Raw genomic sequence first — 22,367 nt, forward strand, 5'->3', positions numbered from 1 at the left:
AAACCGTCTTCCTCTCCTTCTCTCCTTCTTTCCTTCCCTGTTTTGGGACATGTGTTGAGGTGGACAATGTCCTCCAAACTATCTTCCGCTCTGAAAGGATAAAAGCAATGTGCCAGAAAACCCAACTTGATCAGTCTTTAGTTCTTACAAATCTTATCCTTGTTCTGCCCTCCCCTTCCATACAACAGAAAACCTATTTGATGCTAACAAATTCCTTACCACCACTCTGAAAATGTTAGTTTAATGTTTTCCTCGGATCCTATTCTGAAGCTTTTATCCAATTAGCCTTTCAATGTGTCTGACCTGTGATTTCAATTGTACTCTGTGGTAATCCGGTGAGGATAAATAGCTAGTTTGCATCCCGATGGCCTGAAGACGTGTGTTAAAATCATCATTGATTCTTCTCCCACAAAAGCAGCCGACTTAATCTGTTTCAGAGAATTAATAAACCAAGCTGCTGATCAGGGTCACTGACACCAATTAGGGTTCAACTCTTAAGAGGAAGAACATAAGAAATGAGGTACAAATAATTAATTCAGTAAAATGTGGCTGAACAGTCATCAGCAGACCAGGGAAAATAGTGCTAGTTTGCTGCTGTAACAGCTTCATGGGGTGTTCCCACAAAACATAACCACCAGTATTTACTGGTATGAAGAATGATAATAGTAGGGGTAGGGGGTTATAGTACTGGTATACATGGACATAGGTTACATGTTTACAAGATATATAGCCAAGTAATCTACTCTGGGATGATATAATAAGCAATGTAATGAGAGCATCATCAATCTACAGTATCTATCTATCTATCTATCTATCTATCTATCTATCTATCTATCTATCTATCTATCTATCTATCTATCTATCTATCTATCTATCTATCTATCTATCTATCTATCTATCTATCTATCTATCTATCTATCTATCTATCTATAAATGATTGTATATCTATCTATCTATCTATCTATCTATCTATCTATATATCTATCTATCTATAAATGGTAGGCTGATTTGGGCAAATATTTCCTTAAGTGGGATTTGATTTAGTAGCCTAAACTGAATTAGTGTATTTCTACTGTATTGATGTTAATTATGGGACATTAGGACCCAGCAGAATTAGAGTTAAATACTGGAACAGAGATAAGGAAGTGCTTCAGGTATAGGCTGTGGTATAGGCAGGCACCTGTGATTTCAGCTACAAAACATTAAAGTAACTGTCCAGTGTTTCCAGATTTCTATGAAATATGACCTTTTATTAATTACAATATGAGTGAAATAGTTTTCCTTCCAAAAATTGTAATTAAGTTTGTTAAAAGGCAGTTTTTCTGTGCTGAAATGGTGTGGGCTTAACAACAGAAGGGTGTGGGCATATACCTGTCATAAAAAATATTCATATTTTAAACAGTCTGACATGCAAGTTTGAGGTGGGTTTTTAAATTGTCCCCCCCTGTGGCCACAACTATAGGTATAGGATGAGTCAACAACATTATTTGGGTAGGAGTTAACAGAATATTAACTTTTAAAAGTGAGATTTTCACTGGACCTTTACTTTAAATGATAACATATAATTGTGTTAAATCTATTACAGAAATCACTGCAGTCATGACTGCTGTAGGCTACTGCTGCTGGTGGACTGCTGCATATTTGGCTGCATGGTGGACAAACGATGTGTCATTTGGAGAGTTCGTGGACTTGCAGCCACAGTATTGAGTTCTGTATTATGGTTTTACTGAAGGAAATCGATAGCCGCATATTTTTTCCACTCTCCCAGTCAACTCCGTCACGTCTGTGGTGCCCTGCAAGTGTGAATTGCAGTAAACTCTAAATACTCGTATACCTTAGGCAAGCCTATCGTATCCATGCCAAAAGACAAGCCACGAATGGCGAGAGAAATAAAGTATATTTCCACGCGGAAATGGTGCTGACAGGCTCATGGTGGTTATCTGTCTTTCTAAATGGAATAGATTGAGCCAGCTTGCAGAAGCAAAAAACGGGTGTTTGAGACAAACGGGAGTGCGCACGCGCGCACATGTCTGTCTGTCTGTGCCCGTGCTCGAGCCCGCGTGCGAGGCTGTGCTCTTTCTGCTCTCTCTGACCCCAGTGGCAGTCCCATCTCACTACACCGCTCTCCGGCTTCTCCTCTGTCAGATCGAGGCTGCTCTCTCTCTCTCTCTCTCTTGCTCCCCCTCTCCGCTTCTGTCTGTCTCGTTTCCACAAGAGCCAGCCGAGGTCCCCCAGGGTCGAAGGTTCTGCCCTGCCCGCCCAGACTGCAACCCCCGCCGGCCTCCAAAATCGGCATTCTCCCGCATGGATCTGCGTCTTTTGACAGCGTAGAGGGCGACCCCGGGACACGTATCCGCCAGAACGAAGGTAGCTATATTCACCTCTGGCTTTGAAAATCGCAGGCATGGAGAGAATAAGAAAACATGACACAAAGCCGCAGGTTAGAGGTGCCTTGTCATTTACGAGGGAGAGCAAGAGGTTAGTGCAGATGGTTCGCTGACACTGACCACCTTTGCTGTTTCTTTATACGAGATGCCAGAACGCACAGTTCACAGATCCTTTTAGTTCATTATTGAAAACAGCAATGTTATGGCAAGCGGTGCACTGAGCTAGTAATGTGTGGTACCATAGGGTCAGTGTGTTTCCCTCTCCCCGACTTTAGTAATGCGGTAGTAAATAGTGGATTTATCATTTGAATGTGCATTTTTAAAGTTAGGAACGTGTATGTTTGCATTGGAAGAAATAGTAACTACAGTGTATTGGCGCGAAAGCATTTAATATGGGAAGCTAAAGCGTGCATTTAAAATGCATGGACAGATTTAGCTACTTGAAGTAGCTAGTTGCAGCTAGCTATGTAGGCTACCAAGGTAAGCCATCATAGGCTATTGCAAAATACACACGTATGGAATATCTAACTACCAATACCATGCATGCTCACTGTCTGCAGTTTCACGTTTTTCAATGGAGTGCTGCAAGCATTGGGCAAAGTTCACGGGTGTCTGTTTACAGTAGCCTAGGCTAGTGTAGGCCTATTGTAAACCGTACAATTTCAAGTCCACAGGCAACTTGGAGATATTTGATTGCATGTATTGTTATCTTCTAGGCCTAAATGGTGATAGCTAAACACAGAGGGAGGCATTTCGCCTAATTGGTACATAGCCATGGTCGCAATGTTGCTTTGGAGTTGTTACAATGTATATCATATATATATAATGTATATAATGTACATATATATATATATATATACATTGTACCATCTTATGTTGCTAATAGTAAAATGTATCCTTGTGTTTTGTTGCGTCGATACATTGTATCAAAATAAAAAACAAATAAAATGTTTTTCGTCACGAACACAGAGTACAGCATAGAGGCTATAAAAGGTGCCAGGAAATTCTTGTGTTAGCTCCCACAACAATGCAGTGCACAAATCTAAATCAATCATTTAAAAACGTCTGATTAAAAATAAAAATGAGTTGAGGTAATTAGCTTATACAAAGTAATGAACGGATATGTACACAATATACAGTATATATTATGAATGTGCTATGTCAAGTATGACTGTATTTACAAATATAAAGTAGTGTCTTCGTGGCTATCAAGCACTTGTTAACACTGAAATGAATCCTCTCCTGAACTCGGCGACCGTTGTTTAGATTTTTCAATTAGTGATGGACTTTTAAATTGAGGGGCACAGTAGGCTACCGGTCCTTGCGTCGGAGAGACAGTGCAAGTGGAGGTCTCGTATAAAAAGCTTGCAGGTGCGATGTCAAGCCCACAGTGGCTACTTACTACTGACTATAATCAATCAGGGGTTGAGACAGGAGGGAGCGACACAAGGGTTGAGGGAGCACAGCAGAACTGAAGCACCGTTGAGCAAGCTTCCAAAGCGGTATGCGAAATCACACGACACCGGTAACTTGGGTCGTTTTCTTGGGTCAGTAACGTCAGTTTATGTTAGTTACTCTTAGTTCATAAACAATCGCACACTATTGTGATTTATGAAGGCTATTTAGGATTTACCATTATTGATCTATTTCTCTGATAGGTGAGTTTGTGCCTTAAATTAAAATGTTACTAACTGCATTACTATCAAAACGTATTTTTCTAAATATTTATGGATATACATTTACAATTTGAAAGTAAACTGAATTTTGCAATTAACTATGATTCATTTTTAATTGAATATGACGAGCTATAACCACATTGTAAAATTAGGATAGCATCAGACAATCTATGCTTCTGCATGCAACTATTTAATTAGTAACATTTTATGCTCAAATTGATTTGTTAAACTTTTATACTTGTAATATATGTTTTCAATGTCAAAATGATTTCTACATGTGTTGTAATCCATTAATATGGTCATTTCACATGTGTTTGATCAACCTGCATGGGCTCCTTATTGCATCTGTTTAATGACCAATGGTTGGACAGGTTAGTTATTTTGTCATACAGGATGAGCTTGTCTTCATCCTAAATAATAATGAAATGTTCAGGGAAATTACTGCAGAATCAATGGTTTCTAGTTATTATTTTCTGATGTTCTTAGATGGCCTTAGAGTAGTTTCAGATATTTAGACTATGGTTATTTAAATTACTGCATGTGTATTTTTTCTGTCCAGATTTTTATAATATTTTTTTATAATACTATTGCAAAATTATAATTGTATGGTTTAATCTGTTTGACAAATCACGTCCTCAATAAGGAGGGTTGTTACTGACTCTTTCAACTGTTCCTTATTTAGCAAATGAAGACGCAGTATTTCCCTATTCAATATTAGGAGCACCTGCTTACAGTATCACTTCCCATCTACAGACTGTATCTTCAGTATTTACTACAATTTACCATTTTTACAAACATTTGCCAGGTTCACAGTTTACTGTCGATGTCTGTCATCACGGCAACCGCTGTTCAGGAAAATTATTGTGTTTTGGTTTAGAGGAAGCTTGATGTGTGTACCTATTTACCAATCAGAATGGCCTATTCTTACTATTTACATCACAGTCTCATCTACATTTACAAAAGGGTATGTTTGTGATTTAAACTCTGGTTCAACCGTGTTTCTGTTTCTCTTCTCTTTGTTTCTCTTCAGATTGCTGTGTGGTTGTGGTCCAGTGTGGTTGATCCGGTTTTGTACACGAGGCGGTTATAGTTCTGAGCAGCGGTTCTGAAGGATGACCGCTGAACGGTTCAGCCTTGGATCCTGGTGAACTGTGTCTGATGTCCGAACGGCGGAAGCATGGCTCATGGAATCGCCTCTCAGGGCAAAGTGACCATCACAGTGGACGAGTACAGCTCCAACCCCACACAGGCCTTCACTCACTACAACATCAACCAGAGCCGCTTTCAACCTCCACATGTCCACATGTGAGTACACACACACACACACACACACACACACACACACACACACACACACACACACATACACATACACACACACACACACACACACACACACACCAAACTTACACACACACTACCTGCAGGTTCTAGCTGTGTTCTAGGTTCTAACTGTGTTCTAGGTTCTACCGCTGTTGTAGGTTCTAGCTGTGGTGTAGGTTCTAGCTGTATTGTAGGTTCTACCGCTGTTGTAGGTTCTATCTGTGTTGTAGGTTCTAGCTGTGTTGTAGGTTCTAGTTGTGTTGTAGGTTCTACCGCTGTTGTAGGTTCTATCTGTGTTGTAGGTTCTATCTGTGTTGTAGGTTCTATCTGTGTTGTAGGTTCTATCTGTGTTGTAGGTTCTAGCTGTGGTGTAGGTTCTAGCTGTATTGTAGGTTCTACCGCTGTTGTAGGTTCTACCTGTGTTGTAGGTTCTATCTGTGTTGTAGGTTCTATCTGTGTTGTAGGTTCTACCTGTGTTGTAGGTTCTATCTGTGTTGTAGGTTCTACCGCTGTTGTAGGTTCTATCTGTGTTGTAGGTTCTACCTGTGTTGTAGGTTCTACCTGTGTTGTAGTCTATGACTAGCTGATAACAGCAGTCTTCTGAAGCATGGCATGACGTTCCTACAGCATGTTCACTATGTCCCCTCTGTCTATCAGGCTGTCCTCTTCCTTTATTTATCCAGCCACTTCTTTAACGTGACCGTTGTCTGGTCTGCTACCCACAATGCCCTGCTTTTCATCAGCAGGCCAAAGTGCTCTGACCGGCGAATCTCCACCGCATGTGGTCAACAGACCGCTGTGGGCAGGGACGATGTGGCAGATTTATGTAAAAGACATGGTAATATTTATGATTTAAGCGGGCTCTTTTGCAGGCTGGTGCGAGGCTTGACGTTGCGGTCGACTCTGTGGTTGTCTGAATGCCTGGCCTGTGGTCTCTCTCTGACTCTCATCTTAAGGTGTATGGACACGATGTTCTGACCACTATACATCTGTCCTCCTGCTCCTTTTTTCAACCATCAAATACCATTGGATCCTCACATAGTTGTTTAAATGAACCATTGAAGCTAAATCTTTATATACCATGTCATGCAAATCATTGTTGTTACACATAATCACATCTGGTATTTTTCACCTTTTGTTTTTTGATTTATGTATTTTGCTTCACCTTTATTTAACCAGGTAGACCAGATCACCTTTATTTAACCAGGTAGACCAGATCACTTTTATTTAACCAGGTAGGCCAGATCACCTTTATTTAACCAGGTGGGCCAGATCACCTTTATTTAACCAGGTAGGCCAGATCACTTTTATTTAACCAGGTAGGCCAGATCACCTTTATTTAACCAGGTAGGCCAGATCACCTTTATTTAACCAGGTGGGCCAGATCACCTTTATTTAACAAGGTAGGCTAGTTGAGAACAAGTTCTCATTTACAACTGCGACCTGGCCAAGATAAAGCAAAGCAGTGCGACACAAACAACAACACAGAGTTACACATGGAATAAACAAACATACAGTCAATAATACAATAGAAAAAGTCTATATACAGTGTGTGCAAATGAGGTAAGGAGGTAAGGTTCTTGTTTTGACATAGGAAATACCTGGTAAACGGTAATGACATTATACTGTAATTAGATAATACTTGAATTACCTGAACTACCATTTTGATTCTTTGGGATAGAATAAGCTAAGCACCATGATAAATACATGCATGTGTTTCCTGTACTCTTCTACAGGGCTGCCAGTATCTGAGGCATTCATTCTTTAACCTGTGTATGAGACTGAGACTGCTGCTGTATATTTACACACACACACACACACACACACACACACACACACACACACACACACACACACACACACACACACACACATTCACACATTCACAGGCGTTCCTTGTACACACACACACCCCACACAGACAAACAAACACAAACACACACACACACATAAACCCCTCCCCCACCATGTAAGAGTGCTTATAGAATGCGTGCTCTGTTCTGGGAAAGTAAGGTTTGTTTAGATGGGGTAGATAATGATCAGATTGGCCCGGGGTTAGCCTAGCCCTGCCGCTGCAGCCACTCTATTTAGACAGAAATAAAGACCTTGCTGCTCCTCCTGAACCAAAGAGAAAAAAGAGGAGAGATGGGCGGTTGCCTTATGAAACTTTATCCTTGCTAATGTTTTTGCGCCGGGCGGGCAGTCCAGGAGACACTATTTAGATGTCTGTGACTCGCAGCACAGCAGTATCTCTTGTAGAGGTCGTAAACTAGAGGTCGACCGATTAGGAATATTCAACGCTGATAACGATACCGATTATTGGAGGACCAAAAAAATCCGATACCGATTAATCCGCCGATTTTTAAAAATGTGTTTGTAATAATGACAATTACAACAATACTGAATGAACACTTATTTACATTTTTTAATATCATTTTTCTTTTCTTTTTTTACCCCTTTTTCTCCCCAATTTCGTGGTATCCAATTGTGTTAGTAGCTACTATCTTGTCTTGAGAAACGAAGGTTGAAAACCATGCGTCCTCCGAAACACAACCCAACCAAGCCGCACTGCTTCTTAACACAGCGCGCATCCAACCCGGAAGCCAGCCGCACCAATGTGTCGAAGGAAACACCGTGCACCTGGCAACCTGGTTAGCGCGCACTGCGCCCGGCCCGCCACAGGAGTCGCTAGTGCGCGATGAGACAAGGATATTCCTACCGGTCAAACCCTCCCTAACCCGGACGACACTAGGCCAATTGTGCGTCTCCCCATGGACCTCCCGGTCGCGGCCGGCTGCGACAGAGCCTGGGCTCGAACCCAGAATCTCTGGTGGCACAGCTAGCACTAGACCACTGCACACACTCAGGGTGTATGCACACACACACACACACACACACACACACACACACACACACACACACACACACTCACACACACACAGTGTCCCACACATTCAGACCCCATCAGCTGCAATTTCTTGCTAATGCTTGGTAACGTGACCCAGGAGTCAAAGTGAACATTCTTGAGAGCATGGGAGCCTCTCTGTGTCAGACAAACAGCCCAGCCGTGTTTGTGTTGCTTTATTTTCCTGACTGTCTGTTTTCCCTTTCCTCTCCTTTTTGTCGTCCCATGAAGTGAAATGCTCAGCAACTTGGAACATGTGCTTTGAGTTGGGCCGGTAATCGCATTGCGTCCAATTTGAGCGGGATGTGAGGGTAAAATGCAGAGGAGGCCAGACAGAGAAGCAGGGAGTTTAGACTGGATCTTAGGGGACACGGGGAGTTAGACTGGGACTAAGGAGACACGGGGAGTTTAGACTGGGACTAAGGGGACACTGAGTTTAGACTGGGACTAAGGGGACACTGAGTTTAGACTGGGACTAAGGGAACACTGAGAGATTAGTCTGGGACTAAAAGGACACAGGGAGTTTAGACTGAGACTAAGAGGACACTGGGAGTTTAGACTGGGACTAAGGAGACACGGGGAGTTTAGACTGGGACTAAGGGGACACAGAGATTAGACTGGGACTAAGGGGACACTGAGTTTAGACTGGGACTAAGGGGACACTGAGTTTAGACTGGGACTAAGGGGACACTGAGTTTAGACTGGGACTAAGGGGACACTGAGTTTAGACTGGGACTAAGGGGACACAGGGAGTTAGAATGGGACCAAGGGGACACGGGGAGTTTTGACTGGGATTAAGGGAACACTGGGACTAAAGGGAAACAGAGACTGGGACTAAGGGGAGACTGAGACTGGGACTAAGGGGACACTGAGACTGGGACTATGGGGACACTGGAACTAAGGGGACACAGAGTTTAGACTGGGACTAAGGGGATACAGAGTTTAGACTGGGACTAAGGGGACACAGAGTTTGGACTGGGACTAAGGGGACACTGAGACTGGGACTAAGGGGACACTGAGACTAGGACTAAGGGGACACTGGGACTAAGGGGACGCTGAGACTTGGACAAAGGGGACACTGGGACTAAGGGGACGCTGAGACTGGGACTAAAGGGACACTGGGACTATGGGGACACTGGGACTATGGGGACACTGGGACTATGGGGACACAGAGACTGGGACTAAGGAGACACTGGGACTAAGGGGAGACAGAGTTTGGACTGGGACTACGGGGACACTGAGACTGGGACTAAGGGGACACTGAGACTGGGACTAAGGGGACACTGGGACTATGGGGACACAGAGACTTGGACTAAGGAGACACTGGGACTAATGAGACACTGGGACTATGGGGACACAGAGACTGGGACTAATGGGACACAAAGTTTAGACTGGGACTAAGGGGACACAGAGTTTAGACTGGGACTAAGGGGACACAGAGTTTGACTGGTACTAAGGGGACACAGAGTTTAGACTGGGACTAAGGGGACACAGACTGGGACTAAGGGGACACTGAGACTGGGACTAAGGGGACACAGAGTTTGACTGGTACTAAGGGGACACAGAGTTTAGACTGGGACTAAGGGGACACAGAGTTTGACTGGTACTAAGGGGACACAGAGTTTAGACTGTGACTAAGGGGACACAGACTGGGACTAAGGGGACACAGAGTTTGGACTGGTACTAAGGGGACACAGAGTTTGGACTGGGACTAAGGGGACACAGATTTTAGACTGGTACTAAGGGGACACAGAGTTTGGATTGGTACTAAGGGGACACAGATTTTAGACTGGGACTAAGGGGACACAGAGTTTAGACTGGGACTAAGGGGACACAGACTTTAGACTGGTACTAAGGGGACACAGATTTTGGACTGGGACTAAGGGGACACTGAGACTGGGACTAAGGGGACACTGAGACTAGGACTAAGGGGACACTGGGACTATGGGGACACTGGAACTAAGGGGACACAGATTTTAGACTGGGACTAAGGGGACACAGAGTTTAGACTGGGACTAAGGGGACACAGAGTTTGGACTGGGACTAAGGGGACACTGAGACTGGGACTAAGGGGACACTGAGACTAGGACTAAGGGGACACTGGGACTAAGGGGACGCTGAGACTTGGACAAAGGGGACACTGGGACTAAGGGGACGCTGAGACTGGGACTAAAGGGACACTGGGACTATGGGGACACTGGGACTATGGGGACACAGAGACTGGGACTAAGGAGACACTGGGACTAAGGGGAGACAGAGTTTGGACTGGGACTACGGGGACACTGAGACTGGGACTAAGGGGACACTGAGACTGGGACTAAGGGGACACTGGGACTATGGGGACACAGAGACTTGGACTAAGGAGACACTGGGACTAATGAGACACTGGGACTATGGGGACACAGAGACTGGGACTAATGGGACACAAAGTTTAGACTGGGACTAAGGGGACACAGAGTTTAGACTGGGACTAAGGGGACACAGAGTTTGACTGGTACTAAGGGGACACAGAGTTTGGACTGGGACTACGGGGACACTGAGACTGGGACTAAGGGGACACTGAGACTGGGACTAAGGGGACACAGAGTTTGACTGGTACTAAGGGGACACAGAGTTTAGACTGGGACTAAGGGGACACAGAGTTTGACTGGTACTAAGGGGACACAGAGTTTAGACTGGGACTAAGGGGACACAGACTTTAGACTGGTACTAAGGGGACACAGATTTTGGACTGGGACTAAGGGGACACTGAGACTGGGACTAAGGGGACACTGAGACTGGGACTAAGGGGACACTGAGACTGGTACTAAGGGGACACAGAGTTTAGACTGGGACTAAGGGGACACTGGTCTCTTTAGGGAGGTGGGGGTGTAGGTGCTTAAAGGTTGGCATGCGTCCAAGATCACTTTTTAACACACGCACATACATGCAGTCAACCATGCAAACACACGCTGACACAAGCACTCTCACACACACACACACACACACACACACACACACACACACACACACACACACACACACACACACACACACACACACACACACATACACACACACACACACATACACACACACACACACACATATACACACACACACACACACACACACACACATACACACACACACACACACACACACACACACACACACACACACACACACACTGAGACAGCTCTACACGGGAGCGCTCCTCGCTGCTTTTAAAACACTAAATTACGATGCAGCAGAATTCCTTTCTAGATGGTTTGGTAAAATGTGGAATTGCGTTGTTATTGTTGAATGTGGTGTTAGAATTCCACGTTCATTTGATCATGTGGAAATGGAAATTGAATCCCCAAAATAGGACTGAGTTGCATCATCTTTTTCCTTGGTCTTTAATTCCATATTTGATTCCGTTGTTCTTCTCCAGATGCCTCGTTAATTACTTTCAATCTCTGAATAATTGAGAAGCTCATAAAAGTGTGAATCATTTAACAACACCAACCCAACTGTGTGTCTGTGTGTTCTGTATAAATGCTAAAGAACAGAATCAAAGCCATACAGTTGTGTTCATCCAAATGAACACACTCGGTTGATTTTCTTCTGACAATTAGCCCAGCACATGTCTAGATATGTGCTGTTTGGTTTTGGACTGTGATAGGATTTGCTGTGAGAGGGTCCTCTTTGTGAATGTGGAGGGGTGTTTGGGGGAGAGGGGACTACTGACGGGTAGTGTGTCACATGACAGAAATCCGCAAACAAGCGGGGGCTTCTGGGATAGTAGCCTAATTGGGCTCCCGAATGGCACAGCGGTCTAAGGCACTGCAAATCAGTGCCTACAGACCCTGGTTCGATTCCAGGCTGTATCACAACCGGCCATGATTGGGAGCCCCATGGGGCAGCGCACAATTGGCCCAGCGCCGTTCGGGTTAGGGTTTGACCGGGGTAGGCCGTCATTGTAAAGAATTTGGTCTTAGTTGACTTGTTAGTTAAATAAAGGTTAAAGTTAAAAAATGAAGAAGGGTACTCCCATCTCCATTGTATGTGAATGTTAAGTCGCTGCGTTTGATTCACATGCTTAGAATGTTCTGTGACAAAATAGGATACAAATCACATCAAAAACCTCTCTCTTCTCAAGTCACACATAATGAAACCTGCAAATTAAATCAGTCCAGCCGAACCTGCCCCTTTACCTCTGCTGGCCTCTTTACTCTCTTTACTCTCATCCGTTCCTCCCCCCTCCCCTCCCCTCACTTTCCTCCCCTCTTCACCCCTCTCTCCTTCCCTACTCAGACAGTTTCAGGAGAAGTTTTCCCCCTCGGTGGAAACTCCACAGACGGTATCTCTTTGTTTGCGGGGCCCGCTGCTTCACCGCAGCCAGAATGGAGTGCTTTTGAAACAGGAGAACCCTTGATTGAGTTCCTCTCCTACCCTTGGCCCTGGCGCTACAGCAAGGTGGACGGGGGTTAAGTGACAGTTGACATTTGGCAGGTCTGTTGTTTTGAGATGGAAGCCATTTTGAGCTCCTTCAGATACTGGCCTTCCCACCCCAGGACGCCGTGGCGGAGGGGATGTCTCCATGATGCCGCTTCCTGTGTCGTTGGGAATAGACTCCTTTCATGTTGCAAGTTCTAGACCACTGCCTTGTGCCCTCGTTTGATTTAATATTTACTGAGCTTTTGTTGAAGCAGTTTGCGTTTACAATTGAAAATGTAGCCTGACATCCCTCTGGCGTAGACATTATAATGTGTAAAAAAGCAACGTACTTTCCATATTGCAGCTTGGTAAAAGCTTGACAAATATTTGGTAGATGTATGTGGTGGATGTGGGTCAGTGTGGGTCTGTGTGGGTCTGTGTGGGTCTGTGTGGGTGGGTGTGGGTCTGTGTGGGTCTGTGTGGGTCTGTGTGGGTCAGTGTGGGTCTGTGTGGGTCTGTGTGGGTCTGTGTGGGTCTGTGTGGGTCAGTGTGGGTCTGTGTGGGTCTGTGTGGGTCTGTGTGGGTCTGTGTGGGGGTAGTTTGTTTGTGCTTAAAGCTCTTTATGAGTGTGGATATGTTGCTACCACATCCTGTAGTTTGTTTTGACACCGTTCTGCACAGGTATCAGACTGACGAGGTATATTCAGACTAATAACAGTTCATTCCTCTGTGTCGGCTCTAAATCCTGAAATCCCTGGTATTGTGCTTGTGTATGTGTGAGGCTGCAGAAACAAACACACACACACCGCTGTAACGCGCGACGTCTCTGCCCATCCCCCCTGTAGCCAGAGGCCTGTCAGCAGCACAATTAAGGGCTGTGGCGTAATGAAAGGAACATTAGCAGAAGCAATTTATTCCTCAATGAAACGCCGGAAGGTTCCGTCCGTGGTGATATTAAACACAGGCTTTGTGTTCCATACTTTCCCATTATGGCAGGACTAACAGGGAGGGGCCAGCAGGACTATTTATTTTTATATTTTATTTAACCTTTATTTAACAAGGTAAGTCAGTTAAGAACAAATTCTTATCTACAATTATGGCCTACAGAGAACTGCCTTGTTCAGGAGAACAACAGATTTTTACCTTGTCAGCTCAGGGATTCGATCCAGCAACCTTTCAGTTACTGGCCCAACACTCTAGGCCGCCCCAGGACTATCAGGGAGGGGCCAGCAGGACTAACAGGGAGGGGCCATCGGGACTAACAGGGAGGGGCCATCGGGACTAACAGGGAGGGGCCAGCAGGACTAACAGGGAGGGGCCAGCGGGGCTAACAGGGAGGGGCCATCGGGGCGAACAGGGAGGGGACATTGGGACTAACATGGAGGGGCCAGCGGGACTAACATGGAGGGGCCAGCGGGACTAACATGGAGGGGCCAGCGGGACTAAGGGAGGGGCCAGCAGGACTAACAGGGAGGGGTCAGCGGGACTAACAGGGAGGGGCCAGCAGGACTAACAGGGAGGTGCCAGCGGGACTAACAGGGAGGGGCCAGCGGGACTAACTGGGAGGGGCCAGCGGGACTAACAGGGAGGGGCCAGCGGGACTAACTGGGAGGGGCCAGCGGGACTAACAGGGAGGGGCCAGCGGGACTAATAGGGAGGTGCCAGCGGGACTAACAGGGAGGGGCCAGCAGGACTAACAGGGAGGGGCCAGCAGGACTAACAGGGAGGGGCCAGCGGGACTAACAGGGAGGGGCCAGCATGACTAACAGGGAGGGGCCAGAGGGACTAACAGGGAGGGGCCAGCAGGACTAACAGGGAGGGGCCAGCGGGACTAACAGGGAGGGGCCAGAGGGACTAACAGGGAGGGGCCAGCGGGACTAACAGGGAGGGGCCAGCGGGACTAACAGGGAGGGGCCAGCAGGACTAACAGGGAGGGGCCAGCAGGACTAACAGGGAGGGGCCAGCAGGACTAAGGGAGGGGCCAGCAGGTTGCTCCTCTACTAGATACAGAGGGGTGCAGGGAGATCGAAGGAAAGACCATAACATGTTTATTTACTAGTATTATTTTACATTTGGATTGTGTGCCTGTGTTTTAGATTTCCCTGTTTCCTCATTCTGCCTCTCTGTCCATTCGTTTCTGTCTTCACCTTGCTCGTTCTCTCTCTGCTCTCTCTCTCCTCTCTGTTATTTCTGTGTTCATTTTGTTCCTCTGTAGTTTATTGAATTAGAGGACAGCTGAAACGCGGAAGATAAGAGAGGCACTCTCTGCTCCTCTCCTAGAAATGGTATTGCTCTGTGGATGAGTGAGCGTGGGGGGGGGTTGTGTGTGTGACTGTGTGTGGTGCGCGCGTGCGTGTTTGTGGGTTGAATGCGGACCAATATGTTTTGATGTTTGACCTGGATGAGCAATAAAGGAAGAGCAGGTAGAGAGGAAGGGACAGAGGTAAATATTTGTTAGCAGGTCAGCCAGCCAGTGATCATTATCTTTGTAATTTGCCCCCATAGCGTTTAGAGCTGGTGATACGGTTGTAGGATGCACACACACACACACACACACACACACACACACACACACACACACACACACACACACACACACACACACACACACACACACACACACACACACACACACACACACCAGCTTTTCCCCTTGATCTTGCTCTCTCTCACACACACTCCCAGTGGCATACAGTGGTTCTGAGAGGGGTGATAAGGAGGAACAGTCTGTTTGTGGTGGTTGATCTGTGCTGTGGTGATGCTATCCCCATCAAAGGAACAGATCCACTGAGGAGTCTCTTTCTCTCTCTCTAACTCTCTCACTCTCTCTCTACCTCTCTCACTCTCTCTCTACCTCTCTCACTCTCTCTCTACCTCTCTCTACTTCTCTCTCACTCTCTCTACCTCTCTCACTCTCTCTCTACTACTCTCTTTCTCTCTCTACCTCTCTCACTCTCTCTCTACTACTCTCTTTCTCTCTCTACCTCTCTCACTCTCTCTCTACTACTCTCTTTCTCTCTCTACCTCTCTCTCTCTACTTCTCTCTCTCTAACTCTCTCACTCTCTCTCTACCACTCTCTTTCTCTCTCTCTCTCTCTCTCTCTCTCTCTCTCTCTCTCTCTCTCTCTCTCTCTCTCTCTCTCTCTCTCTCTCTCTCTCTTTCTCTCTCTCTCTCTGTCTACTTCTCTCTCTAACTCTCTCACTCTCTCTCTACTGCTCTCTTTCTCTCTCTACCTCTCTCTCTCTCTACTTCTCCCACTCTCTACCTTTCTCTTGCTCTCTCACTCTACCTCTCTCTCTCTACATCTTTATCTCACTAACTTTCTACGTCTTTCTCTCTCACGCTCTTTCTCACTACCTCTCTCTCACTCTTTCTCTCTATCTCTCTTTCTTTCTCTCTCTACCTCTCTCTCTTTCTTTCTCTCTACCTCTCTCTCTCTCTTGCGCTCTTTCTCACTAACTCTCTCTCTCTCGCTCTTTCTCTCTATTTCTCTCTCTTTCTCTCTCGCTCTCTCTCTACCTCTCAGAGCAGCCAACATTCTCCACTATTGCACACCTCCAATACCCAGACTATAAACTAATGTGATTTAGAAGGTCATGCACACCTCTAATACACAGACTATAAACTAATGGGATTTAGAAGGTCATGCACACCTCTAATACACAGACTATAAACTAATGGGATTTAGAAGGTCATGCACACTTCTAATACACAGACTATAAACTAATGGGATTTAGAAGGTCATGCACACCTCTAATACACAGACTGTAAACTAATGGGATTTCGAAGGTCATGCACATCTCTAATACACATACTGTAAACTAATGGGATTTCGAAGGTCATGCACACCTCTAATACACAGACTGTAAACTAATGTGATTTAGAAGGTCATGCACATCTCTAATACACAGACTGTAAACTAATGTGATTTAGAAAGTCATGCACACCTCCAATACACAGACTGTAAACTAATGGGATTTAGAAGGTCATGCACACCTCCAATACACAGACTGTAAACTAATGGGATTTAGAAGGTCATGCACATCTCCAATACACAGACTGTAAACTAATGGGATTTCATTAGCAGACCTTGCTACTGAAACGAGAGAAAGATGAGAGAGAGAAAAACATAGAAATTCTTCAAATGTTCTTAGACAAATACCACCTGTCTTGACCTTATTACCACAATCATCTTTTGGCAATGAATTAAATATTTTGAATTTAAGCTCTGCCCTCTGGCTGTTTTACTACAGCAGGGACACAAATGGAGACAGCTACTCGCATATTTATTAACATTAGGTAGGACGTTGTCAACTCCAGTTGATTAGCGATTCGACATTTGCCCTTTGACCTCCAAAGGCTCTAGGTTGGGGCCTAGCCATTAGAGGGCTATTGACTGGAAAATCATTAAGACATGACAACTGTGGTGGGCGTTGATTGGGAATGAAAGAGGGAAGGAGTACTATAGGTGATTATATGTAACTCTGTAATATAATAGGTGATTATATGTAACTCTAATAGGCAGCAGGTGCCTTCCCCGGGCACCTGAAGATGTGGATGTCGATTATAGCAGCCCCCCGCACCTCTCTGATTCAGAGGATGCGGAAGACACATTTCAGCTGAATACATTCAGTTGTACAACTGACTAGGTAGAAATAATAGTGGATGCCCCCCCCCCCCTGATTGACAGCTCCTACTTGTAGCCCAGAAAAGTAGGGAGTCCAGGGGTAGTTGACCTCATTGACCCCAACTGGACAGTGGGGGCCGACCAACGGCTAGACAAGGAGACTGCCGCTACGCCCCTCTGAAAAGAACACAATCTGTCCATTCCTCTATCCTTTCATCCCCCTCTCCCTCACTCCACTGTGTTGCAGGGTAGACACTCCTAACTCTCCCGGCAGACATAATTGTCACAGATTATCCAATTACCCAGACTGGTTGGAGGAACCTGTGGAGGATAGACTTTTCTCTTTTTATGTATTACAGCTTCCTACGGCTCTGAGGAAGTGCTGGGAGAAGAGATGAGGGTGTATGTATAAGCTAAAACAAAATACTTCATTTGTTATGTAATGATTTATGTAGCTCTGGGATTCAAACCAGCAAACTTTCAGTTACTGGCTCAACACTCTTAACGGCTAGGCATACATTACACTAAGCATAGACTGATAAATACACGCTTTATACCTACAATGTATTACTTCTTGGACATTTATCAAGAAAGTGTGTATATTATAATCAATCAGAGGGAACTGTGGCATCTCCAAAACGGCAAAGTCCCTGACCTTCTTATCTGCTCTGAGTTAGGTGTCAGGCCCGGAAGAGCGAGCAGTGAACTTTGACCCACTTTACTTGTGTGTTTTTGGCCACTGAGCCAAGTGTGCTCTGTCAAACGAAATATCCTCCTACAAACATCAGAGATCTCTTTCCCCCTCTCTTCTCTTCTCTTCCCTTCCCTTCCCTTTCCTTTCCTTTCCTTTCCTTTCCTCTCTCCCTTTCATGCCTTATCCCCCTCTCTCTCTCTCTCTCTATCTCTCTCTCTCTCTGTCTCTCTCTCTCTCTCTCTCTCTCTCTCTCTCTCTCTCTCTCTCTCTCTCTCTCTCTCTCTCTCTCTCTCTCTCTCTCTCTCTCTCTCTCTCTCTCTCTCTCTCTCTCTCTCTCTCTCTCTCTCTCTCTCTCTCTCTCTCTCTCTCTCAAATAATGGGCTCTGCTTTCTATCCAAAGCTTTTCCACTGTTTTTAGTAGCAAGGGGGATTCAGTGTTTCATTCTCTGTGTGCTTTGGCTTAAAGTGGAACTGACAACGTTTTAACTACATTACAGATATGAAACAAACAGACAATCTTAATATCAGTTTATGCTTCAAAACCAGCTTTATAACATTCCATGATGTACACTAAGACATTGTGGGCAGAATAGATGGAAGCAGTTCAATACAGGATTCATTTAATTCACCAATACATTTCTTGGTTGTCCAAACATATTGCTATCAGGTTGTAAATCACAGCCTGGTACATTGTTTGCTGCCTCCATTCGGGATACATTGTTTCAGTTTGTAACTAAGGCTTTGAATGTCAATAAAATCAAACGAGTAATGATCATAAGTCAGTCATAACGTGGCTAATATGCTATCTATCTATGTAGCTAAAAACACAGAGCCTAATAGCTAGCTAGCTTCTAGGAGGACGTCATGTCATTGGAGGAGTGGGTGAGTCACTGATGTTTTCCCCTAGTATCGTTTTTCAGTGGCTACACAACTAGAGATTGGTTAGCTAGCTAGTTATGCTGACCCAATGTTATACAGTTAGTATGTCTCCGATTTAAGAGAACTCTTATCTGAGTGTACCAGAGACCAGAATCACTGATGAATTTAGAAACGTGAAACACCCGCTGAATATGACCAGTGTCAGTAAACGTAGTCAAGAAAGGTAATAGTTCATCACAAATGCTCTAGATAACATGTAAACAGCCTAGCCAGCTCTGCTACGGCGAGTAAAATGGTCAGCGTGAGATGTTCTCTCATTTGTGTCTGGAGAAGCTAGCTAGCAAGCTAGCTTGGGTGCTTAGTTGGGACAACGCATGCATTGGCAGGCAAGCTACAGAAGGACGAGCAGGCTATTCCCCATTTTTTATCAGTGCAATTTTGACGGCCAACTCGCTGAAAAAGTTTGAGAGGGTTTATCTAATGTTCCTTCCTTCAATTGTAGAGCATCTTGCTCTGGCTAGCATTAGTAGTTGAGCTTGTTGTTGATGTGCATTCTGGGGAAGATAGCCTATCTTTTTGTGGTTGTTGGATCAATAGGACTGTACAGTTCCCAGATGTAAGAGGACTCCCGTGGTATTTACAGAAATCCATCCAAGTGTATTTTGTGGCTTTTGACAAATGCATTCTAATGATCTAAAGTCGCACTGTTGCATCTGCCTGTAAACTAGAGGTCGACCGATTATGATTTTTCAACGCCGATACCAATAACGATTATTGGAGGACCACAAAAAGCCGATACCGATTAATCGGACGGTTTTTAAAATGTATATTTGTAACAATGACAATTACAACAATACTGAATGAACACTTTTAATTTAACTTAATATAATAAATCAATAAAATAAATTTAGCCTCAAATAAATAATCAAACATGTTCAATTTGTTTAAATAATGCAATGGAGAAGAAAGTAAAAGTGCAATATGTGCTGGTGGTTCCTTTTAACATGAGTCTTCAATATTCCAAGGCAAGACGTTTTAGGTTGTAGTTAATATAGTATTTATAGGACTATTTCTCTCTAAACCATTTGTATTTCATATACCTTTGACTATTGGATGTTCTTATAGGCACTTTAGTATTTCCAGTGTAACAGTATAGCTTCCGTCCCTCTCCTCTCCCCTACCTGGGCTCGAACCAGGAACACATCGACAACAGCCACCCTTGAAGCATCGTTACCCATCGCTCCACAAAAGCCGCAGACCTTGCAGAGCAAGGGGAACAACTACTTCAAGGTCTCAGAGCGAGTGACGTCACCAATTGAAACGCTATTAGCGTGCACCCCGCTAACTAGCTCAGGAGTTGATAGGCTTGAAGTCATAAACAATTCAATGCTTGAAGCACAGCGATGAGCTGCTGGAAAACGCATGAAAGTGCTGTTTGAAGGAATGCTTACGAGCCTGCTTCTGCTTACCACCGCTCAGTCAGACTGCTCTATCAAATATCAAATCATAGACTTAATTATAACATAATAACACACAGAAATACGAGCCTTAGGTCATTAATATGGTCAAATCCGGATACTATCATTTCAAAAACAAGACGTTTATTCTTTCAGTGAAATACGGAACCATTCCGTTCCGGCATTGATGTTTATGGTTAGGTACATTCTGTCACGTCCTGACTATAGAAAACCTGTATTTTCTATGGTAGAGTAGGTCAGGGCGTGACTAGGGGTTTTGTTCTAGTTTATACTTTCTATGTGGGGTTCTAGGTTTGATTTTCTATGTTAGTGATTTGTATGATTTCCAATTAGAGGCAGCTGGTTATCATTGTCTCTAATTGGGGATCATACTTAAGTTGCATTTGTTCCACCAGTGGGTTATGGGATATTGTTTTGAGTAGTGTATGTAGCACCTCTGTTATCACGGTTTGTTGTTTTGTTTGTTTGTTTATTGTTTGTTCTGCTGAAGTTTCACTATTAAATATAATGTGGGACTCAACATGTGCTGCGTCTTGGTCCGTCTATACAAACAACCGTGACACATTCGTGCAACGATTGTGCTTTTTTCGCAAATGTGCTTTTGTTAAATCATCCCCGGTTTGGCGAAGTAGGCTATGATTCAATGATAAATGAACAGGCACTGCATCGATTGTATGCAACGCAGGACAAGCTAGATAAACTATTTATATCATCAACCATGTGTTGTTAACTAGTGATTATGTTAAGATTGATTGTTTTTTTATAAGATACGTTTAATGCTATCTAGCACCTTACCGTGGCTCCTTGCTCCTTGCTGCACTCGCTGTCACGCAGTCTCCTCGTGGAGTGCAATGTAATCGGCCATGATCGGTGTCCAAAAATGCAGATTACCGATTGTTATGAAAACTTGAAATCAGCACTAATTAATCGACCTCTACTGTAAACACACAGTCCAGTTCAAAGTGAATGATGGCAGGCCCTACTGCCTGTAAACACACAGTCCAGTTCAAAGTGAATGATGCTGCTGTACCTCTGATTGGCTAAGGCACACTGGCCTGCATGGTACATGGTCCTAGGTTTTATTTACTGCAGTGTCTATTAATTGTCCAAACACACGGCTGCTTTCCCGCTCAATATGGGTATAGAATTTTCACAAATGCCTTAGTATACGTAATTTATGAAAACGTGAAAATGAACATATCTAAGTGCTTGCTTGTCAGAAAATGTCATATTCTTCCTGGGGGTGTATATGAAGATTTTAATAAGGTTTCATGTAGCTAAAATGCTATCAGTTCCATTTGAACCAATAAGCCAATATGTTAGTGTGTTATAGAGGCCTTTTAATAAGAGGTGTTCTAGTTTGGGTTAGACAGATATCTAGTTTCAGTTTTAATGGTGTAAGATCTTTTTTAAAACACACACACACACACACACACACACACACACACACACACACACAGTATTTTTATGTCTCTGTGTGTAATTAAGTCACTTCTACAGTACTGAGTATTACCGCTACAGTGATACAAATCGAACACAAAATGAAATCAACGTTTATTGGTCGCGTACACAGATTTGCAGATGTTATCGCAGGGGCAGCGAAATGCTTGTGCTTCTAGCTCCAACAGTGCAATAATACCTTGCAATACAAAACAATACACACATAATCCAAAAAGTACAAAGAAAGAAATTAAGAAATATCAGAACAAGCAATGTCAGAGTCCGGAATATAAAAGAATATATACATAATGGTGTGTATAGACAGCATGGCCAGTATATGAACACAATAAATGTGTAGGATGAGCCATGACTAGAATAAAGTACACGCATATAAAGTGGGTAAAACAGAATGTAAACATTATTCAAGTGTTTAATGACTCTATGTACAGTTGAAGTCGGAAGTTTACATACACTTAGGTAAAACTCGGTTTTCAACCACTCTACAAACTGTAGTTGGTTTGTAAGTTGGTTAGGACATCTACTTTGTGCATGACAC

At 44.2% G+C, this 22,367-nt stretch overlaps 1 protein-coding gene across 1 annotated transcript in view; it reads left to right on the top strand.

Moving 5' to 3' along the window:
• Positions 1-2,197: 2,197 nt before the first annotated feature.
• LOC139385005 (metallophosphoesterase MPPED2) overlaps positions 2,198-22,367 on the top strand; it is a 126,748-nt gene continuing 106,578 nt past the window's right edge. Inside the window, exons 1-2 of the mRNA XM_071129973.1 lie at positions 2,198-2,367; positions 5,094-5,368. Of these exons, the coding sequence (XP_070986074.1) occupies positions 5,241-5,368 (128 nt within the window). The 5' untranslated portion in view covers positions 2,198-2,367; positions 5,094-5,240. The remainder of the gene's footprint in view (positions 2,368-5,093; positions 5,369-22,367) is intronic.

The sequence above is a fragment of the Oncorhynchus clarkii genome, chromosome 26 (assembly GCF_045791955.1).
Source record: "Oncorhynchus clarkii lewisi isolate Uvic-CL-2024 chromosome 26, UVic_Ocla_1.0, whole genome shotgun sequence".
Taxonomy (NCBI): Eukaryota; Metazoa; Chordata; class Actinopteri; order Salmoniformes; family Salmonidae; genus Oncorhynchus; species Oncorhynchus clarkii.